The sequence below is a fragment of the Trachurus japonicus genome, chromosome 14, assembly GCF_045865225.1.
Source record: "Trachurus japonicus isolate A0001 chromosome 14, Traja_1.0".
NCBI lineage: Eukaryota > Metazoa > Chordata > Actinopteri > Carangiformes > Carangidae > Trachurus > Trachurus japonicus.
In genome coordinates, this window is record NC_140920.1 from 21,135,759 (window position 1) to 21,163,218 (window position 27,460).

Genomic DNA, 27,460 nt, shown 5'->3' on the forward strand with positions numbered 1-27,460 from the left:
GTTGGCCTGATAGGGGTTATATGCAGGAATGGGAGTCTGTGGTGGTGAGAGCTTCTTGTGCTGGAAAACGCTAGCAGGAGAACTACTATTAATTTCACATCACATGAGAGTGGATGGGGATTTTTTTTTTTTTTTTGAAAAGCTGGACCCAGGAGAGAGAGAGACAGAAAGAGAGAGAAAAGCTTGAAACCACAGGATATGAGACAAGGGTGCAGTAAATAAAAGTGAGGGTCTGCTCCACTAAAGGAAATGAGCGGTGCACAATACTCCCTCTCCCTCTCTTGTCTTGTGAATTCACCGGGTCAGTCAGTTGTAAACTGACAAAAGTTTTATTCCAGTCAGCTGTTTTAAAAAAAAAAGAAAAAAACTTTGACGCGTCTGATATCAACTAGAGAAGGACAGCTGAGAGCATAACCAAAAGAAAAATACCACTAACACTGTCTGGCTCCAGAGACACGCAATAAAACTCTCACTTCAGTCTGTCTAAGTTTCTCTTCTCGACCCTCTATGTGTATATGTTTTGTTTTGTTTTTAGTTTGAAACCCACTGCAGCCGTCGTGCTACTTTAGATACGAGATAGTAATTAGCGTTAGCAGTCGGACATTTGTTTATCAAAGTTTACAGCACATTGAACCAGTATAACGAGGTTGTAATAACTCAGTATTACTGCTGTGTATATTGTGCCGTGTTCAGACCGTGCTCTCAAGTTTAAATGCGCTGCTTGTTCCCTCGTCCACACTGGCTAATTTAGCTAGCTGGCTTTGTTGTCCTAGCTGGTAACCTTATAGTCACTGATAGCGATGTATGGTGGATCATTTAGCAGGCGGACAGACGCTGTATCCCGGTCAAAACTGGGGGCTAGCGCTCCGGTCGCAAGGTTACAGGAAGCAGCGCCTGTGGGCTGAGATTATCGCTAACTAACAATAACCTTGCCACCGACAGCTCCCATATGTCTGACTAATCAACCCGCCTGGCTAATTAGCTAACGGTGTCATAATAACGTTGAGCCGAGCTAGCATTAAACTCGTTAGCTCCGCTGCGCTAGCCGTCCTGCTAGCCTAGCGCTAGCACTTTCCTTTCATCTCCTCCCCCAGTCCAGAAATTAGGTTATAATCTGTAATTTCTGAATGTACGGCCATAAAAAGCGACACGCAGAACGAAAACACGCCACATAACAGTCCACGGATATAAAAACAGACAGCCAAATCTCACCTTAATTAGCGATTAAATAGCCTTGTTGCTGTTGTCAATCCCGGAATAGGTTTATTCCCCCGTTTTAATCCATCAGAAACGCTCACAATTCCCATCCACAATGGAGCTGCAGCGTCCGCTAAAACATCGTAATCCGGAACATCACAATGTTGACTTCGATCGCACGTTTTATTGTCTACTATTTGTGTATATTTTCCTCAGTTTATTTCTCTTTTTTCCCCTTAACAGAGCAGGGTGTCCCTTTCCCCTTTCTTTGTTCTGTAATCCAGTAAAATTGAAACTCATTCGCCTCCTGCTAATCCCAGCCCAACTCAACAACAGCATCTATTGGCTGCGATTTACATACAGGATTAACGGAGGAACCTCCGGAAAAACCCTCAGGGAGCATTTTTTTTTTTTTTTTTTACAAGGAGGGGAAATATTCCCACTGTTATTTTCTTATTTTATTAGGGGGCTGTGACAGTTTAAATCACTGTCTGCCACTTGGCTGCAACTTCACTCTTGACAGTTTTGCTTTAAGAAAATCCCTCATAGATTGCATGAAGGCGGTTTGATGTGATAGTTGTACAGTATCCAAATTATTTTTAGGATTAGGGTCTGTCCAAAGTGGATAAACAGTAGCTGCATGAATCGTCCAGCCATGACAGTTACCGTATACCATAGCTCTTGTGATTGCCTAAAATAGCTCGTCTGTTAAATATAGGGGAAAGTTCACATCCTGGGGGAACAAATAGTTATCTTATAATAAACACAATGAATAAAATATAATTGGACAACTCACTGTGTCGCTGCAATCTGGTTAGTTTCACTTACTCTGGCACAAATCAACGCAGTCTATTTTGAAATATTCATTTCAGAGTGTGTTTTACCACAAGCAAAACTGAGCCCGAGCCTGTGATTCACATATGCAGCACTTTCCGTTCCCTCCTGCAAATAAATAATCACTTATTTATTTAAATGTCACAGGCACAACCAGCCTGCCCTCTAGCAACAAACCGAGATGTGTTGATAAGCCCTGACATTTGCCAAGGCCAACAAATAAAAGTGATATATGTGGAAGTTAGGAATCCAGAGATTGTAAATAAATATGCAGTGTCTGGATGTTTCATCTTCACCATCAAGAAACTTGGCCCTTATTTCACATAAAGGAGTTATTGCCTCCTCTTCTGGTTGACATCAATTCATTTTAATACCAAATATTTCCCTGAGATGCATGTGTGATCTACAAAACAGAGTTTATTTTAGCTCACAGCATGTTGCTGTGTGTGTGTGTATGTGTGTGTGGCTGAGGAAGGGGTAAATGGTTATGGTTGCTGGCTGAATTTCCCAAACCGCCAGCCTCTTAGCAGCATAAAATTGAACACCACTTCATCTCTGTAGAAATATAGCATTCTCCTGCGTGTTGCCCCAAAAAACAAAAACACACAGAGTAGACACACGTATGAAAGAGTGTGAAATAAAACACCAGCAGCCCTTGCCCACATTGTTAATATTTAATGACTCAATCTCCGAAACCATTGCAGCAATAATCCAAAGGCTATGAACCCTCCAGCTAAAAAGGCCTTGTACAATATCCAATGGAAAATTTAGGTTTTATCTGAGTTGACCAGCGCCTGCTGCCCTACATATTTTGCTCAGGAGACACTACTTCCAAGATTTCCCACATCACTCACCTCAGTGTAATGTCTCCTGCAAAGCAAAAAACAGCCCATGGCCGACTACAAACAGGATGGATAAAACAATATTTGGAAGACTTACAGTATCAATTCTTTATGTGTTGATAATATTTTTTTTTACACATGAAATCCAGATGTTATCAACCTGCAGGAGGAAGAGTCATTTAAATCCATTGTTTTGGGTTTCAGCTCCTGTGACAGCCCTGCAGTAGACTTGACAAAGGGTTGGTAAAAAGTCGAGCGGACTCAAATGGGCTACAATGCACCATATATATGCAAATATACACAGTTAATTAATAGTAACGCATGGATGGAGTCTGTATTGATACATAAGTCCAAAGCAAATAGGACAGCTGATCATTACTGACAGAGTTAAGAGGTGCATTGGGGCAGGAGTTTTAGTGAAATTAAAACATCTGGAATAATTCACTGTGTTCATTCTATTAACACTCAAAGCTGGATTCAGCAGGTGCTTTAATATCAATCTTCAGTCCCCGGCGGGGTCTGCTCATGTGCAGCGCTTAAAAACACACCAGCCTTTCAGGAGATTGACCCAGGAGCCACCTCACCCAACACCTGCAGAGAGGAATGGTATTGAACTCATCACGGTCAGTCATGCAACACACCGACTGTGTCCTGCTCTAACAATGAATGATGTAGAATCCATTGGTAGAGCTGAGGAAAGTGTATGTGTATCGTTTCCTCCAATCAACAGTTTGAACTCTATTGAACTCTACCAACCATCCTGCCCTGTAGGGAACACTTTTTTTCTTCCATCTTTGTTTTCATTAAAATATATACTGTACATCATGACGCATTGTCCATGATTGGTTACTTAATGAAGACTTTTATTCGGGATACTTCAAGAGTTAATGTTCGCTAGACAGCACAGGGTTGTTGCACACGTTTTTGTTACTGACTTCATGAAATATGAAAAAAAGACCAAAGCCAAAAAAAAAAAAAAGCACAGGAAACAAATGACGGACTTTTTAAAAACTGTCCTTTTGTGTATCAAAAGGGGTTGTACTTGAAGATCAAGCAAATGTATTTTAGCCATAGTTTGGCAAAGATCAACTAAAATAGTGTTTGGAACATACTCAGCAGTCAGCACATGGACGGAGAGAGGATGTTTTGTGGATATTTTGAAAGTTTTCCTCCAAATAAAACTGAAACCCAAAAAGGATTAAACCTGATTCACAACCACGGATTAAATAAAAGATGTTTCATGGCCACTTTCCAAACCTACTGCGTCTGCGTTATGAGTTTCTTTTTTTCTTTCTTTTTTTTTTGATACTTCCAGTGATGCTGATCACCCACAAATGAGCACTGAATCAGGAGTGTGAACTGCGATGGCTCTGCTACCAGTCCTCTCGTGAGGTATTGAGAAAAGGCGACAAATGAGTCCGATTTCTCTCAGTGGTGTCGGTGTCATCTCTTCGAGGGCTGCTCCGAGTGTCACTGGCCAAATGCAGCCCGCCTACAGTACAGATGATTATTATTACAAAGCTGGAGGAGCAAAAGTAAAAGTAATAAATAAAAACAAACAAAGCGATCGAGACCCAGTCCTTGTAGTTCTTCATTTCATCGTCCGTCAGCCATTTTTGCCTCCTGGATCAAAATTTTTGAATTGTCAAAGAGTTCCTGGCAACTTGTAGATTCAATATTTCTAACTACTGTAAAGCATCAGAAGTTGCCGCGCTGACTGTTTATCAGTGGCTGTACCGATCTTCATGTCCATGTCCCATGTCCTGATTATATTTTATAGTACTTTAAGCGTACTTCATGATTAGCTAATAGGTGCTTTCTGCAACAACACATAAATTCACTGGAGATAGAGATTTTGCTGTTTTGGTTTTTAACTGTAAACTGAAATGTTCTTCAAGCGTGTGTTTCCATCGCGGGATCAGGAGAAATGTTGCACAAGCTTTTCCTCTGAAGGTGTACCTCTGCACGTCTCAGTCTCAGTCTCATTTCCTCCACTCATATCAGTGTTGTTCCTGAGGAGACAAAAAAAAAGACAAGACGTCTCAGTGCTGACTGGTGTTAATGACATCGGCACATCAATGAGAAGGTAGAAAACACAACGGGAGGATACCAACATCTTGAGCGCTGTTTGACTCCTGGTGATGAATTCCATTGGCTGAGTTTGCCCCATGCGCCTGAAAAACAATCATGAAGTCAAATAATGGATATATTTTAGTTATATACATGTTTTTTGATTGAAGGGATCTCCTAACTAATATCCAGGTAGCTTTGAGATGGGCAGAATCAGGATAACTCTGTGTTTCCAGTCTTTAGCTCAAAGGGTCCAAGGTTCCTACAGATGTGGCCTTCTTTCCAACAGGTGGATCACTTTGACTCAACCTATCCCATGATACATCGCAGTGTTTCAGCTCAGTTCAACAGCTAACAGTGCAACTGTTCAAATCCAGGCCAGTAAAACCTCAAGTTGTCAAGGTTGCTAGGTAATGAGTGTGAAAATTCTCTGTAAGCCAGACCATCTCCTTTTGCTTTGGCCTTCGTCATCTACTATAACGGTTAAGCTAAGCTTAGCTAAACTACAGTAAGTGGTTGCAGGTGGTAGCTTTATATTTATGGCACAGACATGACATGAGCAGTAATGTTCTCTCCTGTAATGCTCCTCGGGAGAACAGATAAGTGCTTTTCCCAAAATGTCAAACCATTCCTTAGAATGTGTCTTTGATGTAGACACACGACCTCCTCTGATATTTACAAAACGCCCTGTCTTATGCATGTTCTATCTTCTCAGGCTCCTTGTCCATAAAACAGTCCATGAGAGCGAGGTGTCTCTGCAGCTTTACCGGGCTTTTTTCTGGGTGTTTCCGCATGGCCAGGACGAGCTGGTCCACTTGCTGGTTGTGCTCCAGAGCATTCCTCAGGGCGTCCTCGGTGCTGAGCAGCCGCTGGCGCAGGCGGCTCACCTCCGAGTCCAGAGCCGAGGGGTCCAGCATCGAGTACCGCCGGTGATCAGGTGAGGACCGCTCCCGACCCTGAAAGACACACACACATACAAGTTTAAAGCAGATCATGACAAAAGTCTGCTGTTAAATAATTCATATCATGTTACATATGTGGTTAACATGTGGAAACAAAGATGATCATGCATTATTCACAAGTTCACAGCATTAACATCTGTGTATGAACACAATAGAATAATGATATCCTGTAGCTATGTAGTCAGTTTAGGTTGTGGACACTTTTCCTACTCTGTACTCTGTTATCCAGCTGGGTAACACTTTAGAATAACTACACACTATTAAGGATTAATAAATACTGAATTCTTCATTTATAACGCATTAATACTCATTAGTCTGTAGTTTATAAATACAGTTAGTCCTTATCAATGATGAGTAAAACATTTTTAACTGTTTATAAACTACATACTAATGAGTATTCATGTGTTATAAATTATGAATTCAGTATTTAATGCTTAATAGTGTGTACTTATTATAAAATGTTTACCATCCAGCTGTAAGAAATGTGGATTATGAATTCATCTACTGTATGAACCGATAAATCATTTTATTTATTGACTGGTACATGAATATATGGATATTTATCAAATCAAAGAAAAACTTTGGCACTATACGTATATTTTGTTGTTGTTTTTGAAGTTTTTATGTCTGTACGTATGGGCAACAATTTGTCACAGTAAGCCTGTGTTTTAATTCATGGCCGTAGAGATTTGAAAAAAATGTGGTTGTTATGAGAAATGTAGGATCCTGGCCATCTGCAGAGCTTCATCCGCACTAGAAAATGAAAATCAATGTTTCTTAACCTTTGCTGCATCGGCTTAAAAACACACACTGAGGATTTGTGAGGAAGAAAAGCGTAAACCTTCATGATGTTTACCATCTTTTCTACAAAAGGTTTAAAACCACCACAGAGTAAAAAAAAAACACCATTCAAGAAAAACAACAAACACACAGAAGAATCAATAAGGTTGTCACCAGAGAAATTATGGCGGCAGCTGAATTTCTTCCAGTAATATGTTGTCAGTGTCTGGACAGACTCATCTACTTTCTTGTTCTTAAACTGATCTTGACCTGAATTTCTCTTTGACAAGCACAAAATAGATTTATGCTGCGCTGCGTTCAAGACTGTTTTGCTTTGGGCTTTCTGGGGAATTATTGGGGGTTGATAAACCTCACAGCTGGTATCAGCTTTTCATCACAACATGTTTTTTCCGTGTTCAGATCGTCCGTCTTTCTCACCAGTAGGAGCAGTTTGTCTCGCAGGGTCTTGATGTCGTCCTGGAGTTTCTGCTCCTTCACCTTCCACTCGGCCTTGTGCACCTCTCGGTTCAGGTCTTTCTCCATGTCTCGTGAGTGGCGATGTGACTCCAGCAGCAGCACCCTCAGCTCATTCAGACTCCTGAAAAAAAAACAAGAAAAAGAAACCTTGAGCTTTGAGTGTTTGGGAGGACAAAAAAAAGAAAGAGGCCATTTTCCACTGGTGCTTTTCTGGTCTGCAGGACGGCTGCATCTCGCTGTGAACCTGACTGTTCCGAAGCACAATAATAATAATAGAGAGGCAGTGCAGTTTCGCTCTCAAGGATCATATGAGCACTACATCTACTCAGACCATCCACAAAGGTCATTACTATTTAAAAGCTCAGCAAACCCATTATGTGAATAATGTGTTAGTCTGGCCAATGGGGACTGTGGAGACGGCTTCGCTCCCTGTAGATGGAAGAGCGGCTGGTGGATGGACGCCTCCTCCCCGCAGCCAGGCGCTGCAGTTTGACATGAACTGGCCTGACAATATCACACAACCACATACACTCATCTGTTTGGCAGTTGTCTTCTGCCCCATACTTATTTTAGTTTCCATATATTCAATTGTGATAAAGCTGCACTTAACAGAGAACAGAGTTCTGCTCTAAGATGTTTTCTCTTTGTGGTAATGTTGTTAGGTCACATATTCAAGTAGTTGTAATCAATATTTCTACATCAAAGAAGCAAATGCATCACATGAAGGGGAAGTAGGATGTAGTTTACAAGCTGGTGTTGTGTTTCTAGTTTGTACCTCTGCTGCCCCGAGTGGACAAAAAAAAAACTTTTATATTTTCTTTATTGAAGCAGGGTCTTCCTCACTCTCTTCATCTTCCTCACTGTTTCCAGCTGCTCTTGGTGATGAAAGAACCAAATCCAACTGCAACGACTGAGCTCAGTTTCACTGATTCATGACTAACACACAGACTTTCTCTGTGTATTTTTTCAATGGCGTTACAGCCTGTGCTGAACTCCCCTTGAATCACCTTGGCAACTTCCCGAGATAAAAATGTGCTGCACATTTTTTTGAGGCGATGCGCTCGTCTGGTCTCCCAGTATGATGTCACAGACAGAAATAGCAGCGGTAACATTAAGAGAAGCAAATGATACGAGCCTTCAATAACACTGGTTCAAATGGAGACATCCACTGAATTTTTCAAATGGCATGTATATACTTTTATTGCATATAACATAATTGCCTCAGTGACAATGCACAGAAAAATATTCCGCCGCAGCCAGAGGCACTTACTTTTAGTGTCTTGCAGCTCTTACTAACATCATAACCATCAATAATATAAAAGCTGCATAATGTAAGATAGCCAACAATGTAATACAATTAGACCAATGTGAGTTCAAACTGCGCTGCAGATAGATGCATTGTCTGAATGTGAATGTGCCTGTGGAGCCCTGCGCCTCTGCTGCAGTGATGCCGTGACAACTTCCTCTTTACACTTGGGTGGTTAAATAATGACCTCGGCCATCAGGAGCTTTATTGAACGTAGCCAGGGTTTGGCAGCTTCGGCCTCGGCGACATAAAATGAAGCAGGGAGGGCTGGAGAGGGGGCTAATTCAGTCTGCGACAGGTGGACATCTGGCAGCTCTTTGCCGCTTCCCTCCACTGCTCAAGAGGAACAGGCCTCCTGTTTCGCAGCGATGTGCCGCGGCCATATGTGCAGGTGGGAGGAGGACCAGCGGCCGTACGCCCCGAGCCGGCAAAGCTGACATTTCAGTCACCACTCGAGGTAATCTCCACAGTTTAACCAAAACTTCACCTGAGAAATTTCACTCACCTCTGTGATCTGTCATAAATAACTACTCTCAGCATCCAAAACACGATGTTCTCTGTTGTTGTGTCATAAATGTGTGCCTCAAGCACAATTTGCAAGTTTTTTTAATCTCAAATTTAGCTGTTAAAAATACAGAATCTACCCTCAGGAGTTGGTGGGGACCAAAATAGATCCAAAATCAGTGTAAGTGTTCAGGTTTTGTTTTGGTTATCAAGCCTCCAGTTAGCTACCCATGAAGACAGATCACACTAATCACTTGGGACAAGTCTTTAAGGCATGAAGACCTGTACAATCAGCATTGTTTTATTTATAAAGCTCTAGTACTTGGCCCTGAACGCCTCAGGAATACATTATCCAATGATATAGATACTCTGGATGCTATTACCTCGTGGGGTCCTGGGAATAATTTAGATCAAGACAAGTCTTTTACTTCCCACATGAAACAGATCTTTTAAAGTGTTTTCATGCACCTCAGTGATACTCAGAAAACTACTGTGTTTCTCACTAGAACACTGTAAAGTCTGCATATATCAGGATTTGACACGCATTTGGTAGGTTTTCTGATTTAACAGTGGGCTTGACATACTTTAATAATTCATATTAATAATATTAGTAATGATGGGACAACAAAGATTTAAATTATATAGAGCCTCATCTCCATACCTCTCTTTCTTCAGTAGCTCCTGGCTGATGCTGACCAGCTGCCCAGAGGCATCATGGGACTTCTTTGTCATGGACTCCAGCTCCGCCTCCACACGCATCTTCTCCCTGGCCAGGGTTTCCGCTTTCTTCTCCCCGGAGCGAACTTTGCCCTCCAGACCTGGTGGAGGAGAAAAATACAGAAATATTTTTGATGTGAATTTAAACTGAAATAACAAATCATCTTTCTTACTATATTTGTTACAATGATTTATTGGCTTCATGAATGTTTAGTAATCTAGTTAGTAATGAGTGTTTTAAAATAATATTGTAAAAATTTTTACCACGCTGTGGTGTTGTTCATTCTGATTGGTTTAAATTCTTAATCATACACCGTTACAATAAGATAAGCCACCCACATGTATATGTGTATAAAAATTAATGAATATTTCATCACACACTGTAAGGCTTTGGTTCTGTGTGATCAACATATGACAACAGCTACAGTATGTCGTTATCAATCATTGATTAAGTGTTCTTCTGTTAACACAGAAGGACATAGTTTACATTCTCAGTCCAGTGATTACATGATGATCACCAGTGATAAACACTGTAACATATATGGCTTATTGAGATGATGCAAATGGATAATGCTACAGTTTTAGAGTAATTTTTGTATAATCGCAGAAATCCTTTATCCTGCTAGTGCCTATCCCAGAAATTACACTCGCAGCATTTAAACTGATACCAAAGGATCTACCAAAGGAAGAAACTAATCCATTTCAGCAAAGACTACCCAAAGCTGCATCTGTGAGCTCAGTGTTCATCACTTACACAACTCAGAACATGTCTGTCTTTCTCTGATCAGATCTTTGCTCACTGATTAGCAGAAGGACAAAAGGCTTTTCATGGAGCTCCCCCTTCTGCTAACACAAATGTCAGCTTCATTCACTTCCTCTGCAGATAAACAACATTAAAAGCCTTGGCTTTAACTTTCTATTGGTTGTAAGAATCAATTATCGGGGCGTTCAAACTTTATTTCAATAAAAAAGCATACAATGAAACAGAATAATATATCAATAATCGACACATCATGTGTAATAACGCAACTATTCTCCACTTTGTGTCTCATTTTAGTCCTTTTTCTCCTTTTAAATTATTTACACTGCGCTCTTCAAAGTGTGTCAGTTTGATTATGTGAACTACACAAAGCCGTTTGATGTGGGGGAACTTTTTCCTTTTCAGAAGACAGCAGGTTGACAGATCTCTCGGCGGGCGATCAAAGATTGTGACGGCAAAGACGAGCACGTTCCACTGCGCGCTGAACTCGCCGTGACTGACTGGCAGACAGTGAAGTGGAGCCTGAAGTTGCCGCACGAGCAGGCGAACAAAGGGAGCGACGCTTAACGCCGTTAATGTGACGCGGATGACGAGTTTACACGCGGAGAAATGTGACACGAAAAGGAAACGCTTCAGCCAACTATCGAGCTTTCAACTTGTTTTAAACGTGGTGGTGTAAATAGTCAGGCTTCACAAAAACTGCGTGTGATTTTGTGTACCTGCCCAAAAAATAAATAAATAACTGCCAGAAAAAATGATTTACTTTGGAAAAGGTTGTGATTTGCTCTTGAAAATGAAAATTACCTCCAATTTGTGATTTGAGGGCCTCGACCTGGGAGGTGAGAGTTGAGACCTCTTTTTCCCTTTTCAACAGCTTCTCCATTGTTTCTGAGGGAAAACAAAACAACTGTAAATACCTCGCAGTGTTCAAGAAATCATGTCACATGTGCACAGTGCAGATCTGAAGCTACACATCATTATGTCAAACAGATAGTTCAGGTTTTTGATGTAGGATCCAGATGATTTTCACACAGCAGGTAACAACTATTAAACTTGGGAGACCACCCTAAAAAACAACAATACAGGTGACCTCTCTTTTCTTTTCTTCAACTGTACAGCCAGACAGTGTATTTCTGTCACCTCTTCCACCTGTAACAAATATGCACACCTCCTCCTTTTTCCAGTGTAAACATTAAAACTCAGTTGAGACTGTAGTCTCAAGCTGAACGGTCTCAGTCAACAGTTCCCACTCTGATGCTGTTATAATCTGAGCATGTATTTTATACTGAATGCAGTGATGTTCTTTTTTGGGACAATATTTTTCACTGTTTTTGGTTCACGTGTCGTTTTGTGTCTTGCCTCACTCCCGAGTCCATGACAAGCAGATAGACACCATCCTTTCGACTGTGCGTGCAGTAACAAGGGAGATACGGGCAGAGCTGGTGCACTGCTAATTAGCTTAACTCAAACACTGGAAGTGTATGGGTAGTGTTAGCCTGCCTCCACCTAAAGTCATCAGAGAAACTCTTCAGCAACTCTAAACGGAAACCGGCGGACCGATCTTCGTCTCAGAGCTGACAAAACTCTCCGGTAAGGCATCTTGAGCGGTCAAGATGCTATATCGAGGGTAGGTTAGCTTCCTATTTCAAAGTAAAGGCACAAATTCTATCGTCATGGTTTTCTGTATGTAAAGGGCAACGGGTGTTTTATTTTGTGAAAGTAACCGGAGTGCGTTGGTCACAACGGCTAGCTTGAGTAGCGCCGAATTCGTCGGAACAAAATTGTAAACAGCTGGTATTTAGACAAATTAATGACACACTGCTGATCTAAACGGCTACTTTCTCGCCTAAAAATGTTTGAAATGTCAATAAAGTGATATATTTACAGAGTTTAGAGCTAAAATGAAATCAGCTTCTGACTGCTGATTTCGACTCGGGTAGGAGGCAGGCTAACACTACCTATACACTTCCAGCGTTTGAGCTAAGCTAATTAGCGATGCACCAACTCTGCCCGTATTGCTACTGCACGCACAGTCAAAAGGATGGTGTCTATCTGCTTGTCATGGACTCGGGAGTGAGGCAAGACACGAAAAAAAAAAAATTGGCGTATCCCTTTAAGGTACATTCTGAACAGATTAAAAAAAATGTGGCAAACCTTGATTAAATATCCAACTGACAGCCCTAAAACATATATATATATATATATCTCTTAGTATGAAAAAAGGGGAAAAACACTCTAGTACAAAAATCTAAATGTTTCTTTTTGTCTGATCTGGATGGAGGAGCCTGTTGGTGTTTGACTGACAGCAGCTGGCAGGTTTCTGAATGCTGGTGTTGTAGTAAACAAACTTCCTCTGTAGCTGCATGTCAAGGGCAGACAGACAGTGTGAGCTGCTGCTGCTGCTGCTTCTGGCTGTGATGGTGGTGGTGGTTGTTGTGTAACGACAACAGGATCTACGCTGGACCACAGTGATGATGTCTGCAGAGACGTCCACACTCTATTCATGTGCTGCAGCTGAGCAGATAATTAACCATCTCGCCTGCACACTGACGTTAACAGTGCACTTTTCCCTGGTGAAGGTTTGTCTGGTGGCTGGTGTAGTGTTCAGCTGAAGTGCAGGGGGAGACGCCTGCTTGTGTTTGTGACTCAGATTAAAGGAGACTTTATCTAATGTGGGTTGTTGCTCTGTGTGTGGCTCTTGCGTTGAGTAGCAGCTATTCAGTGTGTCCATCTGCTCTGACTGACAGAACAACACTGTTACTGCTTTCTGCACACAACTGATATCACCGTGAATTCAAAAACCATAAAAATACAAAATTCCTCCCTTTATTTAATCAAAGAGTAGACAAGGTTGCGCACATCCAGTTTAAAAAGGTGCTGGCCTCAAACACAAATGTAGACAGGACAAGAGCAGTGCGCTCGAAACGTTACTGTTTATTGTTGATGTGCTAATAAATCTGCACATAAGGGAGCTGAAGTGTGTGGTCTCCTTTTTTGCCTTCCCTTTATTTAATCTCAATTGAACAGGTTTTGTGCCTGACTACGTATTCCTTATAGTCATAGCAGTAGGTTCGTTACCTTTAATTGTCGCTGCAAGCTATTTTTAGAACGGCGGAGCAGAGCCGCGAGCTGCTCAGAGCTACGCTACGGAGGCTCATGGGATTTCTTGGTTTCCCTCATCAAACTCAAATACACAATCCAACAACTCCAAAATGCTCTGGTGGACAAGTTGTGACCTGGACATTCACCACGCTATGAGATAATAACACAACGTTACCAGACAGAGTTGTTTTCCAGGCAAATGCAGAGACAGCTTGCCGAAAAACTGACCCCGACAGGAACGCGCATCAGCGGTTTTGCATGAATTTACCTGTTGGATTGTGTTTTGATGAGGGAAACCAAGAAAACCCATTAGCCTCAGTAGCGTAGCTCTGAGCAGCTCACGGCTCAGCTCCACCGTTCTAAAAATAGCTTGCACTGACAATTAAAGGTAATGAACCTACTGCTAAGGCTATAGGAATTATGGCAATAGGCCAATTGGCCAAAATGTTGAACCAACCCTTTAAATGGACATGATCTGCAGTTTGTAGACAGACACAATATAAATGCTGACACATAAAGTGATTTTAATAGTGGATTGACAAAATAAATAGTATCAAATTATTTTTTATCACTTTAGGGAACAATATCAGGATTTACCTTCGATATTCTGTTTTAGCTTCATCTTCTCATCTGAAATTTCATTATCCTCTATCACCTGAAAGAGTTGAAATTAAAAAAAGAGAAATTTAATCAACAATCAGACTTTTTGGATTTCTAACTTGCTCCTTATCCCCTCTTCTCAGCCACTCACATTTGCATCATGGGATGTGTAGCGGTCTGCCTGGATGGCCTGGAGCTGGTTCGCCGTCACCCTCAGCTTCTCTTCTAGTTTCTGGATCTCCTCCTGGCTCTCTGCCTGGGCTTTCTGCAGGGCCTGGTAGTCGCTCATCTTCTTCTCCGACAGCTCCAGACGCTCCCTCAGTTCCTCTGTGCTTCTGTCCTGCTCCGCCCGCAGCTTCTCCGTCTCTGCCAGCCTGTGCTCCGCCTTCTGCAGCTTATCCGTGGCCTCCTCCAGGGCCTGCTTTCCGCTTTTGGCCTCGGCGTCGGCCCTCCACGTCTGACTGCCCTCGGCCAGCTGCTCTTTGGCCTCCTGCAGACGGGCGGAGAAGTCCTCGCGCTCCTTGGTCAGAACTGCGGCTTCGATCTTATGCTTGGCCTTGAGATTCTCCAACTCCAGCTGGTGCTCCATCTTCAGGCTCTCCAGAGTGGCCCTCAGCTCCTGGGTGTCCTGCTCCTGGCCCTCCGCAGTGGGATGATCACCGCTCAGCGAGGCCTTCAGCTCCTCCAGGGATCTCTGGTGGTCGCTCACTAAAGTGTCAAATTTAGCCTGCGGAGGAAAAAAAATAGAAAAAATTAGCTGGTTGCACCGGTGATTATTTAGGAAACCGCTACTCAAATAGATCGGAATGACAAACATTTTTCATTTCTCTTTCCTTTAATACAAGCTCTATTTTCCTTGGTCAAAGTTCAGCTTCTCTGTGCTGTGAGTAGAATTTAGTAGGAGAACCTGATTCCTCTTAATCCTCACACATATGTCAGCATGAAACCTGCCACATTTGAAAAGGTAAATCCAATCTTACTGCTCTTTGCCAGTGCAACACACACACACACACACACACACACACACACACACACACACACACACACACACACACACACACACACACACACACACACACACACACACACACACACTTTCATCCCTCCATCACAGGGAGCCAGGTGGAATAAGCCCGTGACTCTTGCTAAAGTTGTTTGAACAGTTTGTATTGGATTAGAGTGAAAGCAGCAAATACCTTCCAGGTGTCCATCATCTCCATGTTCTCCTTGGTGGCCTGCTGGACTTTCTGCTTCAGCTCACTGATCTCCTGGTTCTGTTTATCAACCGCCGCCTTCAGCGAGTCTGCCTCCTGCTGGCTCGCCGCCAACGCCGTCTCATACTTCTCTTTCAGCTCGCTGCTCTCCTTGAAGTGCTCGCGGCCCGCCGTCAGCAGCTGCTCGCGCAGGATCCGGGCCTCCGGCTGCTGGTCGTCGGGCCCCGGGGCCGCGTCCCCGTCCCCGTCCCCAGCCGGCTGCGCGCCGTGGCCCAGCTGAGCCTGGAGGTTCTTGATCTCGGTTTTTCGGAGGGTGAGCTCCTCCTCCAGCTGCATGATGCGACTCTGCTCCTCCACCGTGGTTTGCTGGCGAGGAAGAGAGCGACATCCATCACTGCTATTAAAAAACGCTTTTTTCTCCACATTATTGCCACAGCACAGAGATGTCAGCCTTTCAAAAGAATGACCTTATTACCGTAACAGGTGGGACACCCTGCAACAGAACGGCGTCATTCCAAAGAAAAGGTGACACTGATTCAAGAGCAGAAAGGAAATAATTTAAAAGGAAATCAAAGAGAAACCCCTAAAGGTCCTTGCAAAGGCTTGGAGACAGTCGAGTGCATTCCAGTAGAAAAATACAATACAAAACACATTACATTAAGTATGAGGACAGGGACACGTTGTCTCACTCTTTGGCTTCCTGTTGAACTCCTCAGATACAAGATGATACAAAGACTAGCAGCCATTTTTCTACCTGATTCTTTCTACCAGGATTTCACATGAGTGCACATGATTACATGTCAATCACACTGAGAGCAGGTGTTTCAATACTCAGTACAAATGACTGTATTGAAAACAGTAACAAACCAGCTCACTGCTTGTTACACAGATTTAACAATCATGTGAACTTTTGCAGCTCTGAATGGTTTATATTTTACAGCGTTCTATAATCAATATTCCAATATCAACAATGGATCATTTGATTACATGTAATGTGGTAGGGGTTTTTGGTTTTTCCTCAGTCGAGAACTCAAAAGCAAGTTCAAATTTATTGTCAATCCTGCCACATGTCTCAGACATACAGATGTCCTGTACAAAGTAGGCATAAGTATGAGATATAAAAAGTACTGTATAAGAATACAAGATATGAAAACTTTGCAGTATACAATATATTCAAATAGAAATATAAGGTTCAACCTGAGCAAAGGTGGTCAGCACTGCAAAACAAGGCCCATGAGGGTTTCTTGTCATATTTACAATTACACACTGTGCAAAATATAGACGTAGTGTGGGTTTGTTACTATAGCGACCCCTTTCATATTACACATACTCATTTAATATGTTGATGTGAATATTTTGATTAGAGCAGCTCTAAGCTTTGCCTGAATCAGTATCCATATTCAAGCAGACCAACTGTGCTCACTTTTTTTTTTTTTTTTTTTTTACACGGGTGTATCAAAGATCAAGTTCAAACAAAGCCATTAAAGTCACTTTATGATGCTGCCATCTGCACTAAGTATGTTAAAAGTCATTGTATCATTCCTATCCAAAGTCATAACGCTAAGGAGCCGACAGATCAACGTGTCTCTGTCCAAATATTTGTGCAGCTCACTGTATGTGCAAAGAAGTGGAAGATGAGAGGAGAGCACAGCCATTCTCTGATCATCTAGAAGCAGCCAAGCAAATATAATAAAGCCGACAGCAAACCTCCACACGGTGACACCGCACACAAACACACACACACACACCACTGCAAACGCCCACCACACGCTTGTATCCAATCAAAGTAAAGAATAAAAAACAGAAAGGAGATTAAGAAGGAGGACCTGCTGCACAGTGCACAGATGTTAATTTCAACCATCTGGGAAAACAATCTACCAGACCTCAGAGTGACTAGTTGATTCATGTCAGAGATGTTGTCTGTATAGCATTCAGATTACAGCACAACACACAGGAATAAAAGAAAAAAAAGAGGTCTATGCAAGGTTAATGTCCTTGAGCATCTGAAGTCGATTTGAAGTCAAGAATTGAGATAGCTCAGCAGCGGATCAAAGCCAAAACAAGATCAAATCTCTTTTTCACCTTGGTTCTCTTACCCAACCTCAAGGATGCTGCATCATGAGTGCATCTTCCCTGTTGGCAGAAGCAAACCTTACTGCATATAGGAATCCAGCATTTTTCATTCTCAAAGTGTTTTGTTATCTTTTGATGCCTGAAAATTGAAAGCACACGCTTGTACGCTTTTGTTTTGTGATAGGGTTGTCTATTATTGAAGGGAGGCTCTCCCTCGTCTGAAGTGCAGCGCTGCATGTCAAAGAGCCATAAAGGACGTCCTTTTCTGCTGCACTTAACTACGGCTTGTAAATGGGCATTTGCCTCGGAGGATTTACTCAGGAAAACTGCGGATAAATCCCATCAACAATTTAACCATTTCTCATGTGTTTGCTAATTACACAACTGCTCAGAAACGATCACAGGGCTTAGGGCAGATTTATCCACCGTGAGCTCTCCTGCTAAAATGGAAGAGGGTTATGTCAAATGTTACATTCTGGCATCTGACAAATTGCAGCTGGCAACTGATCCAAACGGCAACCTTTAAATGAAATTCAAAAAAAAAAAAATCATAATAAATCACAGTTTCAAAGGATAAACGAAACGCCGGCTACTGCAACAGAAGACGTGAGAAGCTGAAGCAGCTGAGAGCCTCGGCTGGTGCTGTGTTTCCTTTCACAGGTGGGAGTGTCCGGGGGAGGTGGAGGTGGGGAGTTAAGGGTGAGGAGTATTATAACCGTGATTTATGGTATGATAGTGACAGAATGAGGGAGGGGAAGGAGCAGATAAAGTCAGTGTGTGTATATATTGTAATGTTTTACATCTTTCTACCCTCTTACAAATAATCATCCATCAGTGTCTTGTTGAGGATGTGTGGCCTCTGTTACTTTGTAAAAGATGGTGTGAGGGTGATGCTAAAATCTCTATGAGAACAATATGATGTATTATGAAATATATTTAAACATCATTTCAACAAATCCCATAAAAAAAGACCAAAGCCAACCACCAAGTAACGTGATCCCCTGACAAACTAATCATTCATTCATTAATAAATGAATCATGACACTTATTTCTTTCCTCATTTTGTATTTTGGTATTTGTTTTATCTGCAAGCATCTTGTGACTTTGTAAAGAAAGGTGCTATAAGTAGTGTACACACTAGACAGGTCACCAGTGAATCGCACGGCCAACAACCTTACACGCTCAGATTCACACCATCAACCTTATTATCACTAATTACTTATTATTAATTGGGTAACACTTTAGATTAGGGAACACTCACATATTCACCATTAACTAGGTGCTTATTACTTTAATATTCATATAAGTAGCCTACTAGCTCCTTATTAGTAATTATTAAGCACGTATTAACACCTTATTCTACATAGCCTTATTCTACCTCTATTACACCATGAATTAAGATTTTTCCTGATATTAACTCCTAATTATCACTTATTCATTGCAAATAAATGCATTGTTGTTTCTGAATAATGATGTGAATAACCAGTGGGTTTTTGGGGCCTTGTACAGGGGCAGTAGCACAAGAACAGTAACTCTTCATTTATCACTCTGAATTAGTATAGCATTAATGCATTAATTTACAATGAATAAGTTAATATCAGGAAAAATCTTAATTCATGGTGTAATAGAGGTAGAATAAGGCTATGTAGAATAAGGTGTTAATACATGCTTAATAATTACTGATAAGGAGCTAGTAAGCTACTTAAATGCATATCAATAAGCACCTAGTTAATGGTGAATATGTGTTCCCTAATCTAAAGTGTTACCATTAATTGTTATCATTAATTGATAAGAACACACTGTAGTTTTTTTTTTTTTTGAGTCAGTCCTGCATTGACTGCCCTGCTGCCCAACACCAACTACAACATCCACATCTGTATTAGATCACATGAAAATAGTCCCAAACAAACGTTCCTATTTGCTACAAAATACAGATAGCAGTAGTCTGAAATGAATATATTTACAGATTAAACGTAATGAATATGTGAGTCTTCATGTTTTCAGTGAGAGGCTGAGTGGCATAGACGAGCTGAAGAAGTTAGAGAGAACAGAGACAGACTGAAACATTCTTGGTTTTGGTCTTTTGATGGGATTTGATAACGAATGACACTTCATCTATTAAACGCTATTATTTTAATATTGACAGTTGTTGAATCTTTACAGAAAACAGCCTCATGTCATTTTAATTCTTGACAAAACCGGTGTTACAGCTGCATTGATATCCATTGTCAACATATTAATGTGGTGATGCAAATTTTCAGCTCAGATCATACAGATCATACAGATCATACAAGCGTTTAACACGTAAACATGTGTGTTGAGTTGAAATATCTATCATGAGTTTGTCTCATGGGTTTGATTCGATGCAGGTTTGGACACCAGAGACAGGTGGCGTACGACTGGAGCCTGTGCAGCTTGTGAGTTATGCTACCATCAACAAAGAAGCAAACAGGTGCAGAACCACACAGAACAGTGGCTACAGGCAAGAGGCTCGTGCTTTTTTTTTGTGTGTGTGTTTTTTTTTTACCCTCCTCCTCTCTAATTCTTTCTGAAGTGCCTCTGCTCTCGACTTTTCGAGGAGCAGGCTCTGCTCAAGCTGACGAATGTGGGCATGTTCCAATTTCGTCTGTGTCTACAAAAAGAGACAAAGAGAAAGACAGAGAGGGGGAAAAAAGACTCAAAGGGAAAAGAGAGCCATAAAGATCGGAGGGGAACGATAAAGATCAGAACAGACTGTCAACAGATGATGAAAGGGCAGCTTTGTAGACAGCAGCACTGTGCAAGAACTGAGTTGATTATATGATGGGAAGATTTGAAGTGAGGAGGCTTGAGAGCAAAGTCAGATCACATCTGAACAGTTTGATTTCAGACTCTGGAGAGAGAGAGTGCATCTAGCAGTGAAGAGCAGGGAAGGACCGGTCTGTGATCGCTGGTCATGTGGAAGTGCTTAGAGTCGTGTCTGTGCTGCACACGGCCGCTTTGATCATGTGCTAGATATTCACACCCATACATTTTATAATCTTTATATTTCATTAATTTAAATATTTATTCACATTAATAAACATGGTTTGGAAACACCATGAACACACACACACACACACACACACACACACACACACACACACACACACACTGCAGTATATTTGATTTATTCCCCCACACACACATTGCCCTGTTTCTGCTGCTGTAAGAACCAGAACGCTAAATGTGTATTCATCCGCAGCTGAAAATAGTTCCCCACTCAATGTACTAAATGCGCCTGTTTGAGTCATGTGTACTGAAATAACTTAAGTGCTCAGGTGTTTTACAGAGTTCCTGCACGTTTGAAATTTCAAAATTCCATACTTTTTCCAAACCCTAATTTCCAGACTTCCCGGTAAAAACATTCAAATAATTTGTGACGTTTGAGAATAAATAAATGATGCAATAAAATTAATCATTTGTTTTCATTATTCTAAATTTGTATGCCATTATGTCACCAAATAATTCCAGGAGATTGTAGCTAGGTACAATAGTGCATACAAAATAATTAACCCAAAGGAATTCAGATAAGACCAAACCCAGATAAGTATTAAGATAAATATTATTTCCATACAATATTTTCCATTTTCCATACTTTTCCAGACCTGGACATAATAAACATAAGTATAAAATCAAATTCCATACTTTTCCATACTTGTGTAGGAACCCTGGTTTTAAGAAATCATTAAAAAATCAAAGTTAATATACTGTTTTTAAAGATTTACATGTTCAGCTGGAACCAGACTGGGTGTCTGAAAGCACTGAGAGAAAAATATAAAATATTTCCAGATTTATAATTTAACAGGGAAGCATTAATCATTATGTTGCAGTATGAAGACAGAAACTGCAGATGTGGCATAAATTAGTTTTTTTTTAAAAGTATTCTTATCTGAAGGATGTTTTTAAGGCTAAAATGTCGAATGTGCAACCACAGGTGTGTTCTTTTGGATTATACCTCGAAAAACTAAGTGCAGCGACGGCCAGCAGCACATTAATATAAGTCAACAAATTATATTTACCATCCATTCAGGTTCTTTCTCAAGGGGCGGGCGGCCGAGAGCACAGATAGTGGACTTTATCTAACGGGGTTCAGACTTTGCAGCTGTGCTTAGAAATTAGATACGAGTTCACACATTCGGTGAAGTCAGCGATTTATTCATGGTTTTTAAATCCTCACTTTTTTTTGTTTGACTTCCATCCCAAAAATCTACGGCGGCTGAAAAACCACAGCTCTGTTCATCAAGTCTCTGTGCTGCTGGGGTAAGCAGTTATAACAAGCAGAGTTATAACAGAAGAAGCTGCCAATCAGGTGTTTGGATGGAGGCTCTGTGTGAAATCCTGGCCCAGACGTTTTGGCCCTTTATCTTGTGCTGTGGTGCAGTATAAAGAGTGTTGGTCCCTGAACTCAACGGGAAGCTGGAGGGGAAAACTTCACCAGAAGACCCTGTTGGATCTGGAGTAAGTCAGTGTCTGTCTGTCTTACTTTGAAGTCTGCTCTGAACCTCCTGGTGCTTTCAGATTGACTCATAGGGCCCCCTGCTGTTGTGGAGGGTGAATTACTGTGTGAGAATTTATTTTGATTTTATTTGGATAGAACAGTGAGAAGAGACAGGAAAGTCAGGGGAAGAGAGAAGGGATGCAGCGAAGGGTTGCAGGTCAGACTTGATCAGAGCTAAGCCTACATAATACGCATTCGAGCAAGTGAACCACTGGGACGCTCAGATATACATTATTTACTTGTAACAATGGAAAGAGGAGGTTTGGAATGATAAACTTTGGAATTATGTGATAATCAAAGAAGATTATTACACAGAGCCTTATGTGAGACTTTAAAGAGAGGACAGAGGTCCCTGTGTGCCCGGCTAAGAACTTGTACCTCAACACTGGCAACTGAAGTAGGCAGACATAAAGACATCCCTGAAGAGCAGTGTCTTTGTACTTTACGTTGCCTCGGTTTCATTTTCTGTTTTATTGTCTGCTGTACAGTGATTTGTGAAAGCATAAGTTTAAGAAAATTTAGTGCAAGAGCCCGATTTATTTTGTTTATTTTGTTGGTCTGATGTGATATGTTGGGTTGGCTCTTTGAGCAGATTTAGGATTTCTAGAAAAAGCCAGACCACCAATACAGAGGACACTATTCAGTTGGTAAAGGAAACTGAATGCTCTAGATCCTGATTATTGTTGTTGGATGGTGTCTTATAAACCCATACCGGCTTGGCACCATAAAGTATAGGACACCTATATAAAGCATTCAATCAATCAATCAATCAATCAATGTATGACATGTTGTTATTTGTATCTCACACGTGATGCATTAGACATGTTGTGCATTTGTTCAGAAATTAGGTTTTGTTTTTGAAAAAAACATTTTTTTTTTAGTGAATTGTGTTTAGTTTAGTTTAAGTTTTGGCTCCACAGCTCCTCTGCTCCAGCTCGTCCTCCCTGATGAAGCATCTTCCCAAACACATGATCATCAGTTCTGCATCAACCCTTCACAGAGGGTCCTTTTTGTCTCCAGGGTTTGTGTTAACCTGACGGTGCTGTCTGACGTTACTCAGCATGACAAACCGTCTGCTCAAACATGGCCCTGTGATATTATCATTAGTATGAGGAAACACATACATTCATTATATGGAGAGTTTATAGGTTATTAACCATGCCGATAAATACCTCCAGATCTCCTTTGGTGATGCACTCCTCCTCTACTCTGAACTGGAGGTCCTCCACTTTCCTGGAAGTAAAAAATGGATCAGTTAAGTCTTGTTGAAAGTAGAATAACAAACTCACCAACACTAAAACTGACACACACACACACACACACACACACACACACACACACACACACACACACACACACACACACACACACACACACACACACACACACACACACACACACACACACAGCGGGGAAAATAAGTATTGAACACGTCAACATTTTTCTCAGAAAATATATTTCTAATAGAGCTATTGACATGAAATTTTCACCAGATGTCGGCATCAACCCAAGTAATGCACACATACAAAGAAATCCAAACATTAATGTCCATAAATTAAGTTATGTGTAATAAAGTGAAATGACACAGGGAATAAGTATTGAACACATGAAGAAAAGGAGGGGCAAAAAGGTATGGAAAGCCAAGAAAGCAGCTGGAGTTTGTCAGTATTTAGAATGTAATCCTGTCTCCTATCAGTGCAAAGTAATATCTGCTGGTTTAGTCCTGATTGATGCCTTTTAAAAAAAATGCACACACACCACGCAAGACATGGAGGCCATGGCGGGTGAGTGCATTACTTATTGTTTTCTCTGAAACAACTGTACCTGCTGATTCCAGGTCTTTCTGAAGCTCTCCACCAGTGGTCCTGGACTGTTAGGGAACCCTTCTGATTATTGTTTTGACTCTTCTGTCTGAAATCTTTGGTTGCGTAGGTCTTTAGACAGCTCTTAGACAATAAGTATTGCATGATAGGTAATAGCAAAGAGCTGTCTGACACCTTGGTGGTGAGAAACCTTTTTAAAAGGCATCAATCAGGACTAAACCAGCAGATATTACTTTGCACTGATAGGAGACAGGATTACATTCTAAATACTGACAAACTCCAGCTGCTTTCTTGGCTTTCCATACCTTTTTGCCCCTCCTTTTCTTCATGTGTTCAATACTTATTCCTTGTGTCATTTCACTTTATTACACATAACTTAATTTATGGACATTAATGTTTGGATTTCTTTGTATGTGTGCATTACTTGGGTTGATGCCGACATCTGGTGAAAATTTCATGTCAATAGCTCTATTAGAAATATATTTTCTGAGAAAAATGTTGACGTGTTCAATACTTATTTTCCCCGCTGTATATATATATAGATCCACCCAGAAAATGTAAAAGCACCATTTTCTGATTTAAGATCTACTTCATAGATGCCCTGTCTTGTAAAATCTGGTTGGTGAGTTCAGGCTTCACAGACAGTGACGGCCCTGCGCCACATTGTTGTTCACCCAGAAATAGTTCCTGCATCAAACTTTTTTTTTTTGAAACCACAGGTTTTTCATGTTTATATTTCTGTTTGTGTACATAGGTGTGGTTTAGACTTCAGACAGAACCGGGCTGCCATTACTAAACTAAAGCTAAAAGTAAGCTGACCACTTCCTGACTCCAGCCTTGTCATTAAGACACAGTCATGAAAGTGACACAAGTAAACATACAGTATCTAGTGCAAACTGCTTATATGGGGTTGGATTTGTTTGAATTTGTAGCTTATATAGTAACCAAGTACTATGTGTAGAGTTTCATTTTAGGTCTTTTCGTCCATGACAACATCAGAAGAAATAATAGACGACTGTTGAACTGCAAGCCGTCATACACTCGGGTTCACTTCTAAATTACTTTAACAGTGTGTAATTTAAGTTCACTGTGCGAGTGGGTAGTTATTTTGCCTTTTGCTCCTTTTAGTGTTTCAGGGCTCTCACAGTTTATAATTATCGTCCCTGCTCTCACAGCAGCAGCAGCGGCGGCAGCATGTGTGTTACCTGAGTGGAGTGTTATGTTTTCACACTGACCCTGAGTGGGCTTGAAGTCTCATTACTTTATATTCATGTCATTAAAGCTTCAGTTGCTTATTCAGTCATATTTGCTGGAACTGTCACTATATTCTGATAGTTGGACATTAAATGGGTAATTTAGGACAAAATCCAACTCCTGTGGCTCCACCTACAGCCTGGAATCATATTTGCCAAAATCCACCGCGACCGACGATTCTCCACCAGTCAGGTAGAGGGAGCAGTAGGAGCAGCCAATCGCAGCTCGCACACGGCGTAGTAAGCTGACAAAAGTAAAGTCCTCGAAATGTCAAGACGATACACCATCAGCTCCCTCTTTTCACCTCTGTCAACCCCCCTCCCTCCCTCCACACACGCAGACACACACAAGAAGAGTGTGTTTCATGGTGAGAGAGACGTGAGATCGTTTTGGAGTCTCTGGTTGCTATGGGTACGGTACGTCTTCTGTGGGTGCGTTTATGGCTACTGAGAGACCTGAGGGTGTATTGTCTTGAAATTTCCAAACAAGTCGCGGAGTTTACGTTCACTTTCGTCAACTTACCAACTGTAGCTTTAATATTAAAAAGTCAGTTAAAACATTAGTCTACATGAGAAATAAGAAAAAGGGAAGTGGATTGTTTAATTGTTGGATTGTTTAATGACTGACGAGAGGCGGCTTTAATTAAAGTAAAATATAACACTGTGATCGATTCCCTCATGAATTCATGGTCTCAAGATAAACACGTCTTTTAATTGTGTTGATGATATAAGTGTCAGCACTGAAAACGAATTGAAATAAAATGAGAAAACCTTCAAGTCTATGACGACAGGAGCAAACGCATCATTTAATATCTGATAATGGAAGAATGTACTTTTGGATTTTACCTTTTCTCCTCTTCCAGCTGATTGGCCAGCTCCAGTTTGTCTTTCTGTGTGCTGGACAACACGGCTTTGACTTGCTGGAGCGTGCCCTCGTTCTCCGTCACATACTGCGGAGAGGAAGCGGAGAGGAGACGATGAGGTGTAACACCAGATTCATTGTTATTACTAACTTGATCTCCCTGCTCCTCTCTGGCAGACAATCAATGTCTCCGTCCCCGTACCTGCACGTGCTGCGCCTTGAGGACGCTCAGCTCCTTCTCCACTTCGCAGATGTGGCTGTTTGCCTTGGCGACCTCGGCCCGCTCCAGATCCCTCTCGGCCAGCAGCTGCTCGATGTGCTGCTGCTTCTCCTTCAGCGCCTCCTGGAGGGCCGTGGTGCCGGAGATCTTGCGGGCGTAGCGCGACGACGTCTCTGTCAGCTTAAGAGGGAAAGAGCATAAAACATAAGGAAACGTGGACAAGGGGAGAGGGGGGTGGGAGGGGGGATGAAATATTTAACGGGTGAAATGCTTAAATGGGTGAGAGGATGAGAAAGAGAAAAGAAAGAGCAGGAAGAAATGGAGACACTGATGCACAGAGGGTCGAGAAAAGACGAGCAAATCATGTCTGTGTCTCAGATCGCATGCGTCTGATCCTCTGACATCAAACTTTATTGTCTCAAAGATCACAATATATATTTATTTCATGATCACGGGAAACAGTTTCTGTCATCTCGACATGAAAAAACTTTGCTTTGTGAGTCAAACTCATGTTTTTGATCAGTAAAATAACTGTTCTGTTCATCTGACACATGACACTTCACTTTCATGTGATCACAGATGAATAATTTCATGATCAGTAAAGAGCAAATCCTAAAAAAAACAAAAACAGGCGTGTTAAGGTGAAATTAAAAACTGCAAAACAAAGAAATACACGGGCTTGTGTGTGAGTAGCTTCCTCCTGAAGAGAGGAAGTTTGCGGTGAAACAACAAGTTCGACGTGGAAATTTAAATTATAAATATTTATCTCACAACCTTGGCCTAGAGCCCTTGTTTTCTTTTTATTCTCTCAGGGAATATTTCAGTGTTTGGGGAAAGTATAGGATCAAAAAGCACAGGCATCCAATTTGTAATGAAAGATGCAACGTTTTCTTTCACCACTAGAGTATGCTCTTTGACAGGATTCCTGTCTGACCTGTTAGAAGTTTGGATGAAAGCAGAAAAAAACACTTCACAAACAAAAACAATCCTGCATTTTGAAGAAAAGAGCCGACGTCCTGGTGATATCAAAAACACGGATGGTGTGCGTGGATTCTTGCTTTTGTGTAGGTTTTTGTTTCACTGAGAAAAACTGCTGACCGATGTTATTAATATTTATGCAGCACCTGATGCAGAGACTGAGGCTTTTAACACTGTGTTCAATATGGGAGGTGAAACTTGTCTGTGTCTCAGATGCTCATGTTCACCTGCAAATTTTACCCATGCAAATCACTGACGACTTCCCCACCGCTGCTGACAAAACTGATTATGGCATAATTGCGGTACGAGAGCTTAAGGAATGACGGTGAGTCGGAGCGTTTTGTGCTGTGTGATCAGGTTGCCTTCA

At 41.4% G+C, this 27,460-nt stretch overlaps 2 protein-coding genes across 14 annotated transcripts in view; both read right to left on the reverse strand.

Moving 5' to 3' along the window:
- The window catches only part of gtf2ird1 (GTF2I repeat domain containing 1), a 56,041-nt gene extending 54,489 nt beyond the window's left edge, over window positions 1–1,552 (reverse strand). For both annotated transcript variants that reach the window (XM_085798312.1, XM_085798311.1), the window contains exon 1: window positions 1,213–1,552. The gene's annotated coding sequence lies outside the window, so the exon portion shown is untranslated. The remainder of the gene's footprint in view (window positions 1–1,212) is intronic.
- Window positions 1,553–4,151: 2,599 nt separating this feature from the next.
- The window catches only part of clip2 (CAP-GLY domain containing linker protein 2), a 48,701-nt gene continuing 25,392 nt past the window's right edge, over window positions 4,152–27,460 (reverse strand). For 2 of the 12 annotated variants that reach the window (XM_085798321.1, XM_085798322.1), the window contains exons 6-18: window positions 26,098–26,295; window positions 25,880–25,983; window positions 23,130–23,190; window positions 17,448–17,498; window positions 15,348–15,731; window positions 14,303–14,878; window positions 14,149–14,206; window positions 11,254–11,337; window positions 9,634–9,790; window positions 7,124–7,283; window positions 5,711–5,899; window positions 4,988–5,047; window positions 4,152–4,885 (exon numbers count right to left, since the gene is read on the reverse strand). In XM_085798321.1, the coding sequence (XP_085654447.1) occupies window positions 4,874–4,885; window positions 4,988–5,047; window positions 5,711–5,899; window positions 7,124–7,283; window positions 9,634–9,790; window positions 11,254–11,337; window positions 14,149–14,206; window positions 14,303–14,878; window positions 15,348–15,731; window positions 17,448–17,498; window positions 23,130–23,190; window positions 25,880–25,983; window positions 26,098–26,295 (2,094 nt within the window). In that variant the 3' untranslated portion in view covers window positions 4,152–4,873. Of the gene's footprint in view, window positions 4,886–4,983; window positions 5,048–5,710; window positions 5,900–7,123; window positions 7,284–9,633; window positions 9,791–11,253; window positions 11,338–14,148; window positions 14,207–14,302; window positions 14,879–15,347; window positions 15,732–17,447; window positions 17,499–19,965; window positions 20,071–23,129; window positions 23,191–25,879; window positions 25,984–26,097; window positions 26,296–27,460 lie in introns of all 12 variants that reach the window. The other 10 variants (XM_085798318.1, XM_085798317.1, XM_085798319.1 and 7 more) reach the window with 5 other exon arrangements.